Raw genomic sequence first — 20,355 nt, forward strand, 5'->3', positions numbered from 1 at the left:
TGTTTTAATTCACCAGAAGAAATAGATAAAGCAAATACCATTCATAAGCACAGCACTTTTAAAAAGTACTGCTAACAAAACATGAAATGCATGCGTAACTAACAATGAAAAACAACCAGAAACCAACAAAGACAATGGGGAAATAGAAATAACCACTGGTGAGAAAATTAATTCAACATAACAAATGTACCCAAAATACAAATCTATCATCTGTTGGTGAAGGGTTTGCTCATAAATAAATAATTTGGAGGATCAAATAGAGCCCCTGGCTGCTAAAAGGTGTCTGAAATGATATGTGAAAATATACATTTTTTTACTTTTGAAAAACGAAGTCTCCCTAATTGTCACAGATAGGGATAAGTGAATAGGTCGTTTTTCATTTTTCTTAGTTTCTCATTTATCCATTCTTAAGTTGAGCTCCCCACATTTCCACATAAATTTATGATTCCCCCCCCCCCAAAAAAAAATGTCCTCATGAAAATTCACCAGCATTTCGCCTCTTTTTTTTGCAGTACTTTTCTTCTGGGGGGGTGCAGGGGCACGTACACCCCTAAACATTTTGTGAATCTAAGTTTGTCCTCATTGAGGGGCAGTATTTCAGTATGAGTAGGGAAATGAGAGTACCCCTAAACATTTTTTAATAAAAAAGCACTGTATGCACTTTTTGTATGTAGATTCCTCTAATGTGATGCATTTTTGTATGTTATATTTACTATTATATGCAATTATATGGACTTTACCCTGGTTTATGTACCTTTTGTACAAATTACTTGGGTGAAGAATTGCATTTTAAAACTCAGAAAAGCGCAAATTTCAAAGGATTGGTTGTGTTTCTGTTCACATATTGCTTCAAAGAGTTTGAATCAGCTAAGTCTGCTTTTAAATGCAAACTTATTTGAATTTATCTTCCATCTCTAGTCATGAGAGAAGTGAAGAGGAAAAACTAAACTCTTAAGAAGTACTAAGGTGTGTTTCTGAAGATCCATGTAGAATTAAATGCAACATAGATCAAACCTCTCATGTCATAGCAATATTTTTGGGGTTATAGTAACGTGGGTGGCACTGTGGTCTAAACCACTGAGCCTAGGGCTTGCTGATCAGAAAGTCGGCAGATCGAATCCCCGCGACGGGGTGAGCTCCCATTGTTTGGTCCCAGCTCCTACCAACCTAGCAGTTCGAAAGCACGTCAAAGTGCAAGTGGATTTGCAAGTGCTGCTTCATTCCAGAACTTAAAGATACAGTACTTTGATAAGATTTCTATGTCAAAGTGCAATAGGTACCACGCCAGTGGGAAGGTAAATGGCGTTTCTGTGCGCTGCTCTGGTTTCTCCAGAAGCGGCTTAGTCATGCTGGCCACATGACCCGGAAAAACTGTTTGCGGACAAAAGCCGGCTCCCCTGGCCAGTAAAGCGAGATGCATGCCGCAACCCCAGAATCGTTCGCAACTGGACTTAACAGTCAGGGGTCCCTTTACCTTTAGCTTTTTAGTAACTGAATCTTCAAAAAGAACATCTCACAGATTGGTCACACCTGCAGTCAAAATGGAGTTTATCTTTGTGACTTTAAGTTATCACAGCAAAAACTAAAATTAACTGTGACATCTCCTCTTGGCCACAGGGGCGCATGTATTTCTGGATGGCCTGCACAATGCAGATCATTCCTGGCTACGTTCCTGAATTCTGAGCAAACACCCTAGATGATAGTACACATGGCCTTTTGCTTCCTCCACTAAAGCCCATCTGTTCTGATGGCATTATTCCTGCTAGCAAGTTAATCAGACCATCTCACTGAATCACAAAGGCAGTGTGGGCTGCAGCGGACAGCTACAGAAGGCAAGTACTACAAAGTCTCTCCCCTCAAAAGTTAGAGCCACACTGGTGCCATGTGCTGCATTATTGGATGAAATTCATTAGTGTTACACTGCCAACGAAAGCTTCCTAAACAGGGAGGGAAATGAGTTGCAGCTGAATGCTGATTTGCGAGTGCTGCTTCATTCCAGAACTTAAAGATATAGTACTTTGATAAGATTTATTCGTCAAAATAAACCACTTTAATCTTGCAGCAGCATAAAGATCTATTTAAATGGCAAGTCAGTTGACAAAGCCTAGTTCAGAAGTTGTACCTTCCATCTGAATTTGCGTATTACATTCTTAAGTGATAATGGGCCCGGTTTGGGTGTGATGCCAAGTGATGGTTTGGTGTTCTGCTTCAGCCTCCTATTCCCAGTATGGATCAGAAGAGGACACTGGAAGCATCCATGTTCTAGCTTAAACTCCCCACAGATTATTATTACATCCGAACCAGGAACTGTGGGCGGTGTAAATTATGTTCCGTTGAAACAAGCCAGGATCAAACCTGGAGGTTCTACTCTGGCTTCCAATCTCAGGCTCACAATGGATGTTTTATTAGCATAAAGTACCGTATTTTTCGCCCTATAGGACGCACTTTTTCCCCTCCAAAAATGAAGGGGAAATGTGTGTGTGTCCTATGGGGCGAATGCAGGCTTCAGGAAGCCATCCACAAGCCTTGGGAGCCCGGCACGACTTCCTGCCGGGCTCCCAAGGCTTGCGGACAGCAGCCTGCAGCCCGAAACCCAGGGAGCGCAGCGGAGCGCGCCCCGGGCTTCAGGCAGATATCCACAAGCCTGGGGAGCCCGGTGGGAGTTCCCGCCGGGCTCCCAAGGCTTGCGGATAGCAGCCTGTTCTGGGGGCTTCCCCCGCCCCAGCCCCGTGCCTGGGGGGGGGAGAAATATTTTTTTTTTCTTTATTTCCCCCCCTCAACTAGGTGTGCCCTATGGGCCGGTGCTCCCTATAGGGCCAAAAATACGGTACTTGTAGACTTTAGACTAGAGGTAAGTTAGTCTAGGTTCAGTTCTAGGGGTGCTCCCACCAGTCTGCTCAGAGGTAAGGTTCATATTCTGTTCTTAGTGTGCCCACAAAGTATGCTCTTACTAAGCTGCCATGACTGAGAGTGTTCAGATTTCCTGTCCTAACACTTCCTGTTCCCCTTCTAGATCCTGAGTCTGTCCATTTAGTTCCATTACTTAGGATACGGTGAAGAAGTGTCTGAGGGGGCAGCAGAGCATTGGAGCCTGAGGCTCAATCAAGTTCATTTGTGCGAACCAGGTCAAAGATGGCAATTTCTTGTGAAATTGCAAAAACTATTGCGAAAATTGCATGGCGTGGTACATGAAGACAGTGACGGAAGGGAAAGGCGCTGTACATCAGCACTGTAATTAAGACACACACTCGCAACATTAAAAAAAAAAAAACCTCATGAAACCCTATTTTTAAAAAAATTGAATCTTGTACAGGAGGGAGCAAAGTGAACACAGGATTATTTAGCATGTTTTGGCTTCAGGATTTAGGATTAAGTAGAGTGCAAGAGCACGTCCAGGGGAATTCATATCATTTAACCAACAACCGCTTGTGATCAGTATCACTTTTATTCAAAATTATTAGCTCAGTTATGCAACCACTATGCAAATTCTTAAATGTTACATTCATTCTTAAAATCTTACTACACACCACTTGAATTCTGAGTTTCTAGTGATGTGTTTCCACTATTTAGACCTAGCCGGGATGTTCAGAACCCAGATAAATCCAGATGTTGTAACTCAGGAGCAGATTTACAGCACAGTTCTAGAAGTCCTATAACATATCCCTTTCCTGAATTGTTGTACTACCTCCCACGAGTTCAGAGTCAAGTACAGATGTGTTTAGAGCAGTCTTCCTTCCAAATACTGTTCTGGTACAAGCATTATTAAATTCAGAGATGGGATTGCCTTCCTGTGCCTTTAGGCCATTCTTTGAACTCATGGAACTTATGCACATCTAGGAAGCTTCAGCTCTAGGTAAAAAGGGTGTGTTGAACTATTTCTCTGAGCTCCAAAATGTTACCATTGTTCTCGGATTCCATCTTCCAGGTTCTCTAGGTCTGCATCATTTAATATATGGTACGCTGGTACACTGAACTTCCTGCAGCTTCAATCATCCAAGCTCTCATGTTTCATCATGGCCATGCCTGCCTTTATATAATGTAATTTGATAATTCATCTTTCCCAGGAAAGCGCATCTGAAAATGTAATTTATATAATGCATTTTAGGCAAGAATAATATAATAGGACAAGGCAGCCAAAATAGCTATTGAGCGCATAGACTAAGGAGAATCGTGTACAGTGGTACCTTGGTCTACAAGCATAATCCGTTCTGGAGGTCCGTTTGTAAACCAAAACAGGTTGTAACCCAAGGCGTGCTCTTGCCAATAGGGCCTCCAAATGTTTTTTGTTTGTAATCCCAAAAAAAAAAATGGGTTGTAATCCCAAAAAATGTTGCAAACCGGGACACGCACTTCCGGGTTTGACGTGTTTGTAATCCAAAACGTATCCAAGCCAGACTGTTCGCAAACCAAGGTACTACTGTATTTTCTTAAAGGGAGAGTTTGTGTTTGTAAATAACTCTAGCCACTATGCAGGATCAATTTCTGTACTGAAGGTTACCATAATGTCTCCCAAATTTTTCCATGTTACATTTAAAAAAATGTTCCTAAAAAATGTTACACACATACATACATCCATGCATGCACACACACACACACACATACAGAAAACAGATCAATATCTACTGATTTGATGCAACTTAGTGGTGATCTTGTTTCAGATGTTTTGCTCTTCTCTCTACCTTCTCCTAAACAGCTTTGTCAGACCAGGTGAAAGAGATGCCATGGAAAAGCTCAGAGGGAGGGGAAAGCAATAGGTTGACTTATTTCTTTTTCATTATACTGTTATAGGTTTGTAGGTTCTAGAATTTAATTACGGCTTGGGGCATCAGAAGTGATGTGAGGCGATAGCTAGACCCATGTGTGTATTTGGGCTGTGTGTTAGATGCTTTTAATTCCTTGGAATTAACATGTGTGTAACTTAGCCAGGCAAACTTACTAAGGTGCGTATTAGACAATGACAATCCTAGGGAATCAACATGAGATAAGTGTTAAATGAGTCAGACTAATTTTCTTTGAGGTGTTAAGCCTGGGGTAATGGGTCATTTACACAACAGAGGATGAAAGGAATGGGGTCTCTCCCTGTGTTAGAAAAAGCCAGCACTTTATATTAGTGTGAGAGTAAGCTGGATGTTATATGACCTAGGAAAGCAAACTGTAGAGCAAGGAAGAAGCTGGAACCTCTTGGGTTGCTAATGCTGTGATCCCCTCCATCGTAGGCTCAGTTTGTGTATATATATGTGTGTGTGTGTAAATAAACCATATACCATAAAGATCCAGCAATCTCCACTGTGTCTCATTTTCCCAAATGGAAACACAAACCCTGTTCCTGGAACCCCTAGAATCTTGCACTGCTCAGAGATTGGGGCGATGTGTAACAATGTGCTACGCCCTAGTATATAATAATAATAGATTTATTGCATTAGCCGTGTGGCCATAGCATGATATACATTGAAATAACAACATAAAATGGGGGTGGGGAGGTAGAGGTAGATATCGTCCTGGGCGAATACTTAAAGAAAGAGAAAACAAAAACAAAAACTGCTGAGGCTGGAGGAGGACCGTTGAAGGGTCCTTGTACAATAAGGCTACTTGGAACTTCGTTCGGTTGTGCGGCGTATCGACTGCAGCTGTGGTGTTAAGGAAGAAGTTAGTGCCGCTTTCCTCTTCATCACACTAAGCAGGAAGTTAGCTGTCATCCCGGTAATCCAACAATCAGAATCCTGCAAAAAGAGGGACACTATCCAAGGCTGGATTGGGAGATGGAACTTATTCACGAGGGGAGTTAAAAACCGAGATCTTTCATCTGTCCAGTTGGGACAGAAGAGCATTACATGTTCCATAGTCTCCAGGGCCGTGTCATTACAGGAGCATGTTCTGTTTGCGATGGGAACTCTGGAATAACGACCCGACAGAACTGCTGTAGGAAAACAGTTGAGACGGGCACAGGTAAAGGCCCTTCGCTTAGCCTCCGAAGAAATTGTGAAGCAGTATAGAGGGATCCCTTCAGGGGGTGGAATAGCTAGGGCTAGGCCTGAACACGGTCCTCTTGCACAAGAAGCTGTGTTAGAGAAGTCAAGTTGCTGTAGTTTCTTTTTAATTGGAGGTAGGGCCACCGGGCTGATACACTCTAAGTTAAGAACAGTTTTACAATTTAAATTGAGAAGAGAGCGGAATTTGAGGTTAATTGTAGTTTTCCAAGGGGAATTATGAATATCTCTTAGGATCAGATTGGAAAAGCCACCTCTAATTCGAGCATCCGATGCTAATAGGTGGAAGGTGTAGGAAATGGCTCGACTCCATGCTCGTCTAACAATTGAATGCTGGGCGAACTCGAGTCATAGGGCTGCACCTGAGACACATCTCGGGACGCCGGAAAGAGATCTCAGAAACATATGAAGTGGGCGATCCAAGTTACCTGATATTGCTGTAGTCCATACTTCGCATCCATATAATAATTTAGGGACAACTTTGGCATTAAATATTTGAATTGCTGCTGGAAGGTGTTTGCCGCCCTTCTGGTGGTAAAATCGGACAATGGCGTTAGAGGTCGTGGTTGCAGCGAGAAAGGCAGATTGTAGATGGGTGGTCCAGGAGAGATTATAAGTGAATATTAAGCCTAGATGTTTAAAGGCTTTTACCTTTTCTAAGTAGCCACCTGTGATCTTAAGCGGCTCCAACTTGAGTTTGCGGGAACGAGTGAAGTGGAGGACTTTCGATTTTTTATAATTAATATTAAGAGCTTCCGCCTTACAATAGGCGATAAATGCATTAACTGCATTTGCTAGGTCCGCAGCTGTTCTGGATAAGATGATGGCATCATCAGCATAGAAAAGGGAAGCAACAGGGTGGCCTGCTAAGTGAGGAGGATACTTAGATGCTAGCTTCAAAGTGGAAATTGCATCATGAAGATAGAGATTAAACAGTAAAGGGGCCAAGAGACAACCTTGTCGGACGCCCTTGGCCGTTGGAAATGGAGTAGTGAGGGAGCCGTTAGGACCAGTTCGGACGCGAGCTGTGGTGTTTGAGTAAAGGGAGATAATTAGGGAGAGGAGGTGCGGATCAATTCCCAGATGGGCAAGTTTGGACCATAATCTCTGCCTAGGAATGGAATCAAAGGCGGCCTCCAGGTCCATGAAAGCGGCAAATAGGTGGCCTTGCCTTGGAGCAGTGTATTTACTGGCAAGGTGATAGAGAGTTAGACAGTGGTCCATGGTTGACGCTGACTTTCGGAAACCAATCTGTTCTAGCGGTAGAATGTTCCTCTCCTGGACCCATGAGAGAAGTTCCTCCAGTAAAACAGCGGCAAATATTTTCCCCGGGATGGATAATAAGCTGATGGGGCGATAGTTCCTAGGGATGTTTGGCTGGCCGCCTTTGAAGATTGGAACTATTATAGCTTCTCTCCAGGAGTCGGGGATGTCTAGGGCGGAGGAGATAGCGGTGAATACAGGAGTCAGGTGTTCGCTCCACCAAAGAGGATCAGTCAGGAAAAGGTCCAACGGGACCATGTCTGGGCCGGGGGCCTTATTCCTTCGCATTGACATTATGATGTTGAAAATGCGAGTTGAGGTAAAGTTTATTGAAGAAGTGGGACTAAGAGAGCAGGAACTGAGGTCCGACGGGGATTGAAGGAGATCTGTAAGATGGTTTGGAGAAGCGAAACTGGTTGAATAATAGGCAATCCATTCATCAGCGGAAATCTGGGTAGCTGGATTGAATGGTGCCGAAGGTCTAACTAGGCTCCAGAAGGAGCGGGAGTCATGCCTCTCTACAGCCGAACGAAGAGTGGACCAAGCTTCAAGGATGTGCTGCTGTTTCTTGCAATGAATCATGTTTTCTATATGTCCTTTTAATATCTATGAGCTTTGCACGGGTTTGGGGGTCGTTGGAAAATTTGATGATTCTGACCATTTTCCTAATTCGCCTTCTTAGGGCTTTACATTCCTTGTCAAACCAGGGCGATTCAGAGAAGAGGCGTTGGTAAGTAGGCGAGGTGGTGGTTATGTAAGTTGTTGAGAAAGCATCAAGTAATTTCCGGTATTGGTCAGCGGGCAGGATTGGATCAGAGGGAACTGCAGACATATCACGCCCTAGTAGTAACTGACACTATTCAATCACACTTCGTTCAGCTGAATCTTAAGTTTGGGTGCTGATCAATAGGCCATCAGCTTCAGGAACAAACACTTGGGAGGATTACTAAGAGGACTAAACAGAGGTTATTAGCTTCCTTCACATCACATGGTCTTTTCCACCTGGGAAACCTTGGCCTCAGGTGGGAGGCAGTGAATAATAATCAGGATGCAGAGAGGTTGGGGGAAAGCTAACAAAAAAGCTTCTTTGCATGGAGAAGCCGTGGGCTACAGAAAGTGTTTTCTGAGTATACTAGAGGTGGAAACAAAGGGTCAGAAACAACTGCAAGCATACAGATGAAGAAAGCTACTGCCTGGATACATAATTATGTGATGGAGTGGAATGTAAGGAGGGAGACACATTTTCTAGGCTTTACAACCAAAAGCGCGGGGGGGGGGGGGGGAGAGTGAAGTTCTCATGCAATGACTCACTCATCCCTAAGTACCATTTTATATACATTTCCACCATCTGGTGACAATAAATGATCAATAATATTCAAATTTGGTTTAGTAAGGTTAACTTACTCATTTGTATCATGCCATTCTTTACAAAAAAAACATTCAGGGTACTTTGCAATAAATGAAAGATGTATTATTTGTGTCATTTTATTCATGGCAGGCTGCCTAAAGCCCAACATCAACATCAGAATGTGGCAAGATTTTTTTAAAAAAGCATTTCACAAATGTAATCATTTTCAGAATTTTCCAGAGAGGTATGTCCCATCCAGGGATGCGGGTGGCGCTGTGGGTTAAACCACAGAGCCTAGGACTTGCCGATCAGTAGGTCGGCGGTTCGAATCCCCACGATGGGATGAGCTCCCGTTGCTCGGTCCCTGCTCCTGCCAATCTAGCAGTTTGAAAGCACGTCAAAGTGCAAGTAGATAAATAGGTACCACTCCGGCGGGAAGGTAAACGGCATTTCCGTGCGCTGCTCTGGTTCGCCAGAAGCGGCTCAGTCATGCTGGCCACCTGACCCGGAAGCTGTACGCCGGCTCCCTTGGCCAATAAAGCGAGATGAGCGCCGCAACCCCACAACCCTAATGGTCAGGGGTCCCCTTTACCTTTACCTTTACCTTTATGTCCCATCTAGAAGGGAGCAGGCATCGGACCAGGGGTACTTCTCTGGTCATAATAGCTGAGAGTGGGGTTGTGGACAGAAGCTGAGCTCTTCGTTGGGGTTGAGGGGACTCTCCTTGCTCTGCCAACCAGTCTGAAGAGGCTGCAGAAGACTGACAAAAACCCCACCTAATCCTGGCCACAGGGCAGTTGTCATCCCAAAGTGGGGGAAACTCTTCAGAAGACTCCCGTAAATATTTATGCAGATGTCTTCACCTGAGTTCCCTGTTTTTACTGTTGTGTTTTAATGGGATTGTTTTGTTGCATATTTTAATTATGGATGTTTATATTTAATATTTTAATGGAATTGCTTTATTGTGTTCTATAATTATGGTGTCATTGTATAATTATGGTATTTTTTTTAACAGTGTTGTGTAATTGGTTTTCATATTCTGTGAACCACTTAGAAGCCTATTTTGGCATTAAGTGTACGGAAATTGATTCGTAATCATAAGGTGCAGAAAGCTTTGTGCAAACAAGTCCAGCCCATTCACTTCCAGGCCAGAAAAAGTAGAGGTAGTCCTATATTCAGTAATGAGCTTTCCAAGACACAGCAGCCTTGCTAGTGCGAAAACTCCATCTGTGTGTGTGTGTGTGTGTGTGCGCGCGCGCACCAGAGTGCTGGAGCAGGGCTAGAATGCTTTGGAATCATCTCAGGCAATTTTAAGTGACATCTTGTAGAGGAGACTGTTAAATTTATCTTACAACATATGGTTTCCCTGGCTCCGTGGGCAGAGATGCACATTCTTACTCAATCAAGATTGCTTAGAACTGGGCCCCACTTCCTGGAAGCCCCATGTACGCAATGGGAGCAAATGGAAGTTCTGAAGAGCTCACATTTGTATCAAGCAGCATCGCCACATATCTCAACAGGGTTCATGAATCTCACAAATTGGCGTAGCCCATTCTCCCCTCAACACTGTATTTTTTTTCAAGCTGCCATGATTGTTGAAATTGTTGCTACTGCATGCACAGCCCACACATGGAGGCACTAGTTCATGCAGATGGCATCCCTGCCCATGTAGCTCCCATCCAGAAGCTCAGAAACAGCCCTGCATGCTACCAGGGTATCACATAAGTGCCACCGGTAGGATTAACTGGTTGCTTTTTGAAATTGCTTGCCCCTCCCCTCCCCCCCAAAACCCAATGAAACTTATGAGAGGTTTCATCTTTCCAAGAGAAAGCTTTAACAGCAGATTAGGCAATGCTGCAGATGTGTACTTTCTTAAATTACTTTGTTACTATAGTTACTGCTGACAAGTTATATAAAACAAATTGCTTATTGCAGCACAGAGGTAAAGGAGTCTTTCTTCCTTTCCTTTCCTTTCCTTTCCTTTCCTTTCCTTTCCTTTCCTTTCCTTTCCTTTTTAATTCTAATTTCTTTCAGCAAACTCATTACCCGTTGATTTTAAATGCTGTTCATTTTGTTGATACCTAGGAGCTAACAACACCATTTTAGTGATGGATGAAAAAATAAAACCCAAGGTCAAATCTAGCTTCTCTTTTATGCTTGTTATTTTATTCTTTGGTTATATGAAATTGCCTCACCCCAGCAAGTCATTAGAATAATTGGCTCACTTTGAGTTTTGCATTAATAATGTGAAAAGTCCACCTTTTTTCTGAATTCTGCTGCATTAGATACCAATTTCATGCAAAAGATTTTGGTGAAACTCGACAAGCTGACATTAAGTTTGGTGATGATCCTACAGCAGGAGTAGGGAGCCTATGGGACATGTATTTCAGCATCTGCTGGCTGTGCAGCGCTTAACCCAATGTAAGAAAGACTTAAACCAGCTGGATTTTTCATCAGTGAATTACCTTAATTTTTTAAAAGAAATTGTATTAGGAATTGCAACTTTGCATTTTGTGGCCAATGACATTGTGTCGACATTGTGAAAAATGTACATGCATGAGGAGCACCGATCCCACAATAAACACCTGTCTGGAAGCACTCCTTGTATCTACTGTGGACCTTCTGCCTACTCTGGATTCCGGCTCCAGGACTTCTTGGAGGTCAGGTATACAAGGGGCTGGTAGAACTGATGAATGATATCCCTTCTGGACGTGGCCTGCAGGAACAGATTCATTTTATTATCTTCTGCATTGTGCACTTCAGACAGTTTCCAGAGGCTGGAGCTGCAGTATTCAAGGATCAGGTCTCCCTAATGCTTCCTGTAGTCTCCAGCTGCTTTAATCAACCTTCCACAGCCCCTCACCTCTGTGAATTTGTTTTAATGTGCCTACTGGAAAAGGTACAGTAGTACTGAGACAAGAGTATTTCGAAGGATTGTGGAAGATCAGAGGTGGGTTAAATGAGAGTGGAGAGCATTTGCAGTACTGATGAAAGCCATATGATGACGTGTGCGAGAGAGCAAAAGGCTAGTTGAAAGATTTAGATTAGAATAATGCATGATTGTTCAAAGTTGGTATAAATGGTAATTGAAAATCATTGGATTAGTTTCCAAATGAATGCAACCCAGTGTTTCCTCATTGCTGTATGGTTAAAATGAGACGGTTAGACACAATGGTGACTATCAATTCAAGACAATAATAATATGAATGGGAGGTCATATACTGCCATTTAATTAAGCTTGCCTGGCATGTTCATTTGTTATGAATGTAAGTAAATGCAGATTCTTTCAGTCAGCTAATTGGGAGCCTGCTTAAAAGAACCTGGGGAAGGTATAGTGCCATAGCAACAACAGGCCATGTGACCACGTTGCTATCAGCTGCACACCAAATATGATTACTGAGATTATTTTCTTTCTGCTCTGGTAACATGCAACATCCTTTTCACTACTTATAATCAATTCTTTTCATAGAAAAGACATGTTAAGACTGTGAATACAAAAGACAGATCTTTAATTTAGAGAACGTGAAGCATGGGAAATCTGAAATGCGAATTCCTGGTTTTCACGATGGATAGTACTATCACAATGAACTGTTGCTAACATGAAGTCAGATCTTGACCTATTTCCAACATTAGCCAATAGCAGAGAACACCTCCAGCTGTATCTCTCACAATATTTGGCGCTTAAAATCTTAATCTTTTGCTGAATCATGCGAATCACAACTTTGACTTTAAAAAATCACCAGCCTGGTTCACATGACACAGTAAGCCAAACTGGCTTCCTGTGGCTGTGCAAATGTCTGGGCTCTTTTCAACTGCTCTGCCAAGCACAAGGTTTGGCTGAGCGTGCCGTCCAAACTGGGACTCATTTGTGGTTAAGCTACCTCCTTGCTAACCATGGTCAGTAGCCAAGAACCAACTTAGGCTACCACTCATAGTTAGTAAGGATGACGCTTAGCTGCAAGTCTAAGGCCAACCTTTGCTTAGCTCAACACAGGCAGCACTAAACAGGACCAGGGAGGAGAAAAGAAAATACGAGAGCCTCACAGAGAGATATCCACACCTTTACACGGCCATGACAAACCAAACTTTAGTATATCGCATTGTATGAAACCAGGCCACTTGCAATGGACACAGGTCCATTGCAAGTAGTACTCCTGGTTACATATAATTTTGATTATATTTAATACTGATTTTAATATTATATTTTTCAATTTCCATTACGCACAATTAATATTATTAATAATGAATGCTATAATAATAATAATAATAATAATTAATAATGCAAAAGAGATCATGTTCTGCAAGTGTATTTTTTAAACACTTACCTACCTCATCATGTTTTTGAAAGGTTTCACTATCCACCGTTTTCAAACTATGCCTTCAGCATTCTTAGATGGGAATTACGGGAACACTCCACAAAATGAAGTGAAATAGAGGATCTCAGGTCAGGTCTGCCACTGGCACCACTTCTCCGCTCGCCGTGCTGCCTCCGCCACTGGGGGGGAAGTGACACTGGCATCGGCACCAATTTCAGAGGAGATCTCACTGAAATTGCACAAAATCTCATGCAATTTAAGCTGAAATCGGCACTCATACCAGCATCATGTCTGCACCAGCAGTGGAGGCAGGTCAAGGCAGCCTCAAGCTGCCATCTTGGGGGCCTCAATCTGCCTCAGGTATTGTTGCCCTTTATAAAGATCTAAGAAAGAGATGCATGACTAAGTGGCTTCTGGCGAACGAGAGCAGCGCACGGAAACGCCGTTTACCTTCCAGCCGGAGCAGTACCTATTTATCTACTTGCACCTTGATGTGCTTTTGAACTGCTAGGTTGGCAGGAGCTGGGACCAAGCAACGGGAGCTCACCCCGTCACAGGGATTCGAACTGCCAAGCTTCCGATCGGCAAGCCCTAGGCTCTGTGGTTTAACCCACAGTGCCACCAACGTCAAATAGAGACTGTCAAATCTGTCGGTTGGGTTTCTCTGTTTCTCATTATTCAAATCTTAAATTCAGTTCTCCATATCTCCACAGCAATTTGTGATTTCTTTGTTTTGTTAAAAAAAGTCCTCATGAAAATTCATCAGCATTATACTGCAAATTTCTCCTTTTATACAATTTTTTGCAACAATATTTCCCCTAAAACAATACATTTTTGTATGTTATTTTCACCAATATTTGCATTTTTATTCATGTTTTGTACACTTGGCAAAAGAATTGCATTTGAAAATTCAGAGAATTCTGAAAGATGGCTGTGCTTCAGTTCTCATATTGTTTTGAAAATGCAAATCAGGCTTGCAGAGATGTGGTTGTGAAATTTGGAAGAATAGCAGTTTTAGCAAGAGGAGATTTACCAAGGACAAGTAGTGTGAAATAGAGCAACTCCCCCCAAAAAACTGCAATATATAAGGAGATCATACCAAAATTAAATAGCGCCAAACCAGTTGGTCACATCCACTCTCTCTCCAAGTTACTGCTTCCATCAGTGTTTCTTCTGCTCCCCCACATCTAGAAATCAAGGAGGCTAGAGGGCAGGGAGGCCAAGATGAGAGGGGCTGAATGTGGCATATTGATTTGAAATAATCAAATTGGCTACTGGATTTCTTACAATACTATTGCAGAGAACATTAGTGTTTACCAGGGGTGGGGCGGAATGTCCATTTCTAGGGCCCTAATAAATATGGGTTGCAGGCAAACTGAAAAGATGGCCCCGGGAAGAAGCTTGCATTCAGGGCATGAGGTTAACTGAGGAGAAGACAAGGCTAAAGCTGAGGCATATGACTTCACGGTACAAAATTCAATTTTACAGAAAACCATTCTGACAGGGAACCAACAGCCTAGAGGCTGATGACATAATAAGGTTCATAGAATCTTTCTTTTACTTTAGAGGCTTCAAATGAGCACGCAGTTCTCAAAACCTAACATGCACTGACAAGGCACTTTTTAAAAACCTGTGCACATTGGGAAAGAAGGATTTTACATTTGTTTCTTCACTGGAAAACCCGCTGTAGAAAACTGTACAACAGAGACTCTAAGCAGAGCTGTATAAGCACAGACCTTACATATGCACTTTACTTAAAAGTAGTGTTTAAAAATAAGAGCTATAAAATGGAGTTCCGCTTATTGGGATTACTGAAGAGGTAGGACTTCTTATCTATACTTGACTAACCTGCAAAACAATGCCTATCTGTAGGGATATACAGTGGTACCTCGGGTTAAGCACTTAATTCGTTCCAGAGGTCCGTACTTAACCTGAAACTGTTCTTAACCTGAAGCACCACTTTAGCTGATGGGGCCTCCTGCTGCCGCTGCATGATTTCTGTTCTCATCCTGAAGCAAAGTTCTTAACCTGAAGCACTATTTCTGGGTTAGCGGGGTCTGTAACCTGAAGCGTATGTAACCTGAAGCGTATGTAACCCAAGGTACCACTGTATAGCCTGTTAACTGGGGAAAGGTAACATTATTTTCCAGCCCCAACTTGCACCAATGGTGAAGTTGGGATCCTTTTGCAAATTTGATTGGAAAGGTGGGGAGAACACATTTATATTTGTAGCTGGTGCTTTCTGGAATCGCAGTTTTGGCAAGTGCAAGAAATCTAGTACGATTTCATTTAGAGACAGTTGTGAGTAGGCGCCATGTTATTGGGCAGGTGAATTTTGCCTCAGGAAAGTGGATTTTGAGCTGATTGGGATTATAACTGCTGGGCTTTGCTTCATGTCCCCACTTCACCCCAAGTAGATTATAAATTCTGCTACAGAAATGCCTTTGTTCAAGTCTGCAGGTGGAAGGAAGAGATGGAAACAATGGGGGAGGGACTTTTTCTGTCGATCTTTGAAGAGGGACTCTGTTTGCGTTTCCTCTCATTCCTTTCGTAGCTTCACAAAACTAGCTTCCAGTAAGAAAGAGACAACTTTATTATTGTATGTAAGCTCTAGTTTTGCTATGTTTGGTAGAGCATGAGCCTCTTAGGACTCAGCTACACAGGTCAATTTGTAACGTTAAAATGTGTTATAAAAATGCGACACAGATGGCGCTGTAGAGCAGAATCCAAAGTCAATGGCAGATTGCCTTGGGAGCTCCCCCCCCCCCATATCGGTTTTTATATATAGATCCAGCCTTAATCTCAGGATTGTGGGTTTGAGCCCCATGTTGAGTGAAAGATTCCTGCAATGCAGGGGGGTGAGACTAGATGACCATCATGGCCACTTCCAACACTATGATTTTCTGATTCTATTAAAAAGGCAGTATTATTCAGTATCCCTTCAGAGCACTGCTCATTTCTGAGGACTGTGATGATTATGGCATGCATATTCTATAGGAACTGGTGGAATTCCCTTCTCTGGTCCCAACTGGAAATCACCTAGGAGGACTGCATTAAGTTGTTCCATGTCCTGCAGATTTTTGGCTTAGCAGGACTGCAAACTGTGAGGAGAGATTTTTTTGGGCGGTGTTGCATGGCACTGGGCCAGATGACCACTGGAATTCCTCCCAGCTCTACAATTCTATGATTCTATCTATGATTCTGTGAAAGGTTTCCTTGCTTCCCAACATTCATGGATGCTCCTATAACATGATAGAAACTTACCACAGAAATCAGGGCATAATCAAGCCAAAGCTAAGCATTTTTAGCTCCCACTTATTTCAGTGGAGAGATTTAGGTATGCACATCTGTTGACTTTTGAACATCCTCTTAGCTTTTTAGCAACAAATGTGCCTCATTCTTGCACTGAAATAAGGCGCACATCTAACAAGGTAGAAATTGGCTGGGTCATTCCTCAGACTGTTGACTTAATGTATCCCAAAAACATTGAAAACTTTTTGAAAGTAATTACTACTGTTCTCTTTAACTTTGTCCAAAAATTGAAATTAAAAAATATTACATTCCACAAAAATTAGTTTTGAAATTGCAGACTTTGGTGCTTTGTGTGTAAGAGTTAAATCTACAGTACAACAACACACAGCATGCAGTGAGTTATATTTTCCAGTGCTCTTTAAACGAGCTTTTATCCCTAATTATTTTAGCCAGAGTCGGCCTTGTGAATATCTATTAGCAGTTGGATTTTATTCTAGGTATTAAATTAATAAAAAAAAGCTTATTACAAGATTTCTGCTCAGAACTATACTTCCTTATACAGCTCAGTCGTTGGTGTTTTCAGATGATGCCTGCCATGCATTCTTTGTCATGTCTGTTAAGCAAAGAATTCTCTTAAGTCTGTATGTTGAACTGGTAGTTGATTAATCAGTGGGAACAAATTTTAATCAGCAGGACAGAGATTGAATTGTACCCTTGTTTAAAACCATTTTGAACCAAGTAAGGAGAATGAAAATAATAATTTTTGCCTGCCCTAACAAGGAGTGGTGCTTTAATTTATTAAATCCTAAGTTATTTCACTCTCTTTTCAATATCTTTGAAAAGATCTCTGTATAAGAGTTTGCCTTTTTGTGAATATATTTACAGTTATATAGTCCATTTCAGTACAGGTAGTTAATCAACTACAACTCTTTAATCTCTGGACACTCCTAATTTATGCTACTAAAATGGTAGCCATGGTTCTGTGGACAATATCTCCAATGATTTACAATATTTATTGGTTTTATCCAACTGATACAATCCTAACCATGTCCACTCAAAAGTAAGTTCTGTTGAAATCAGTGGTGCTTACTCCCAGGTAAGTGGGGTTAGGACTGCAGTTTAACTCATACTTGGATTAGGCCCATTTAAATCCGTTCACTTTAAGTTAAACATGACTAATTTAAACCAATGATTTCAATAGGTATACATCGAGTATGACTTAGTTTGATACAACCCATTGTATATTTAGTGTCGCAGCCAAAAGTTCGTAAAGTCAGAGTGATGTTTAATATTTAATATTGCTTTAATATTGATATTTTAACACAGCAAATATCCTTAATTAATGTAACGTTATTTTTATATTATAGGTACAAGAATGGCTGTGCTTAAACTGCCAGACACAAAGAGCATTATCAGGACAGCTTGGGGATATGGACAAAATAACACCTCCTGTACTTTCAAAATCATCACCCAAGCCATCAACTGCTCCTCAAAGCCAGGCTAAACCTGTTGAGCAGAAGACTTCAGCTCAAATGCTGGAAAAGCCAAGAGGAGGAATGGGAATTCAGAAGGAAGATTCAAAACTTCAACAGGGCAAATTGGCAAAGGCAATTTCATCTGATAAAATCCAGGAAGGTACACAAAGGGAAGATTCAAAAGTTCAACAAGAAAAATTGGCATCAACTGATAAAATTATTCAAAGCACTTCAAAGGAAGATTCAAAAATTCAGAAGGAAAAATTGGCTGATCAAATTCCCAAAGAAGAGCCAAAACTAACCACAAAGCCATCTGCCGATAAGATCTCAGAAGGCATTCAAAAGGAAGAGCCAAAGGAGCTGGGGAAAATATCTGATAAAATTCAGAAGGAAGACCCAGAGCTTCAGCAGGTAAAACTGGGCAAGACTGTATCAGCTGAGCAAATTCAGAAGGAAGACCCCAAGATCCAGCAAGCAAAATTGACAAAAACACCATCTGCTGATCAGATTCGGAAGGAGGACCCAAGGATCCAGCAAGTGAAATTGGCAAAAACACCATCTGCTGATCAGATTCGGAAGGAGGACCCAAAGATCCAGCAAGTGAAATTGGCAAAAACACCATCTGCTGATCAGATTCGGAAGGAGGACCCAAAGATCCAGCAAGTGAAATTGACAAAAGCACCATCTGCTGATCAGATTCGGAAGGAGGACCCAAAGATCCAACAAGTGAAATTGACAAAAACACCATCTGCTGATCAGATTCGGAAGGAAGACCCAAAGATCCAGCAAGCGAAGTTGGCAAAAACACCATCTGCTGATCAGATCCGGAAGGAAATCCAAAAGGAAGATGCAAAGCTTGAGCAAGAAAAGTTGACAAAAGTACCCTCAGATGAGACAATTAAAAGAGCCGATCCAAAATTCCAGCAAGCAAAACTGGCCAAAGTTCCATCCGCTGATCAAATTCAGCAGGAAAACTCAGCTTTAACTCAGGGGGAAATAGTGAAGACAGCCTCTGCTGAGCAGATTCAAAGGGATGGTGTGGAACTTCAGCAGAGAAAACTGATAGAAACACCTCAGAGGGATCCAGCTTCTTCCAAGTCAAGTAACGATCAAACACAATTGGCAGAAACCCTGGAAGGGGACACCAGGTCTCTACCCTCACAAGAGACACCCCCTTTTCCTGAGCCCAAACATAAACCAGTCATGGCTGTGGTAGAAGAGCAGTTTTCTGAAGCAAAACTAGAAGCCAAGGTACAAAAAGAAACAATAAAACAGGAGGAGGTAAAAAAAGAGGATTCAGTGATGACTATTCCAGAAACCATATCTAAAGCTCAGAAATCTCAAAAAGAAGAAATCTCTGCTCAGCCAGTACCTTTGCCAAAGCCTGATCATGTGGAAGCACTGAAGGAGAAAGCAGTGAGTGTTTAACTTTCCTTCCCAACTCTTCCTTCATTGAATGACATGGGTCCAGATCCTAGAAACAATGATCACAGCCTATGCAAATTTCAGCATTTTAATTTCCATTTATCTCAGTGAGAGAAGTGTCAAGCATTTATGCCTCACTCTCCAGCTGAAATAAATAGAAATTAAAGTGCTTTAACTTTTCCTGAAGTGCACCCAATTTGTTTTGAATGACTAACTTTAATTCACACCACCGTTTTTACTGACATAGAATGACTAAAACAAGTCATAAATGACTAAAACAAGTCCATGCAGATTTGGTTTTGGTAGGTTCGTGTATACTGAAATGAACAAAACTTTGCCCAACTTCATTAATAAGTTCATGCATTCATGCCTATTCTTACTTTCAAAACTGTTGTTTCCTACAAATTATCAAATATTAAGAGAAGAGTCTCTGTGATGTTAATAACACTGTCAAGTGTGATAAAAGACTTCCTTTAAATTATCTGTAACTGGTCATTGAGGTGCTGTAGATTCATTTGGTTGATCTTTGATATAGCACAGGAGAGCTTCATGGTATTCTAAAAGGTTTCAGGGTTTGGTGAACAGGGTTTGGGCTACATACCACAACCTATGAATAAGCTTCAGTTAGAATCCATACATTTCTATTTTCCACAATGTTGTAAGAGGAGCTAAAAAACAAAGAAACCCCTTGCCCTCCCAAATGCTGAGAAATATCATTTTAATGCTCCAAGGGCAATGGATATCAGTTTCCTCCCGCAATCATGAGGGTCCAAATCCTAGCCTATAAAAAACAACAGCACAATAAGTAAAATAGGTTTTGGGGGAAAGATGCCTATAATCATAGCAAATCTTCCATATTTAATTTTCATTCTCCCACCAAGGTTGTCGAAAATAGATGATCTTTTCATGAATTTGCCAACCCCCTATTAAAACTATCCAAATTTGTGTTCATCACCAAATTTTCTTGATAATAATTTTCCCCTATTTGCACTGCATAAAAGCTTGTCAGAATGAATTTCAGTTGAATTATTGAACAGAGCATAATTACATTTAATTGAAAAAGTCTTATTTCAAGTGGCATTTTTGTGATTAAAATTATTGGATAAGAGAATTAGTATATTTCTCCACTTCTAGTTTAGCACTTTAACCTAACTGTTAAACTGTTTCTGTTAATTGACCATTTTTATCATGATCATAATAGATATTAACATTATTTTGGATGAGTGATGCTATTATTTAATTAGTTGAATCTGAATCTTAATATGTGTGTGCGCTCATATATATTTCAG

The 20,355-nt window shown here is 41.5% G+C and overlaps 1 protein-coding gene across 1 annotated transcript in view; it reads left to right on the top strand.

Annotated features, from left to right (window-relative positions):
• The window catches only part of PCLO (piccolo presynaptic cytomatrix protein), a gene marked incomplete at its 5' end in the record, with an annotated part of 212,886 nt that overhangs the window by 76,307 nt on the left and 116,224 nt on the right, over positions 1-20,355 (top strand). The window contains one exon of the mRNA XM_081006381.1: positions 17,534-19,057. Coding sequence (XP_080862507.1) covers positions 17,534-19,057 — 1,524 coding nt within the window. The remainder of the gene's footprint in view (positions 1-17,533; positions 19,058-20,355) is intronic.

Source organism: Podarcis pityusensis (assembly GCF_964106645.2).
Source record: "Podarcis pityusensis genome assembly, chromosome: 5".
NCBI classification, from domain to species: domain Eukaryota; kingdom Metazoa; phylum Chordata; class Lepidosauria; order Squamata; family Lacertidae; genus Podarcis; species Podarcis pityusensis.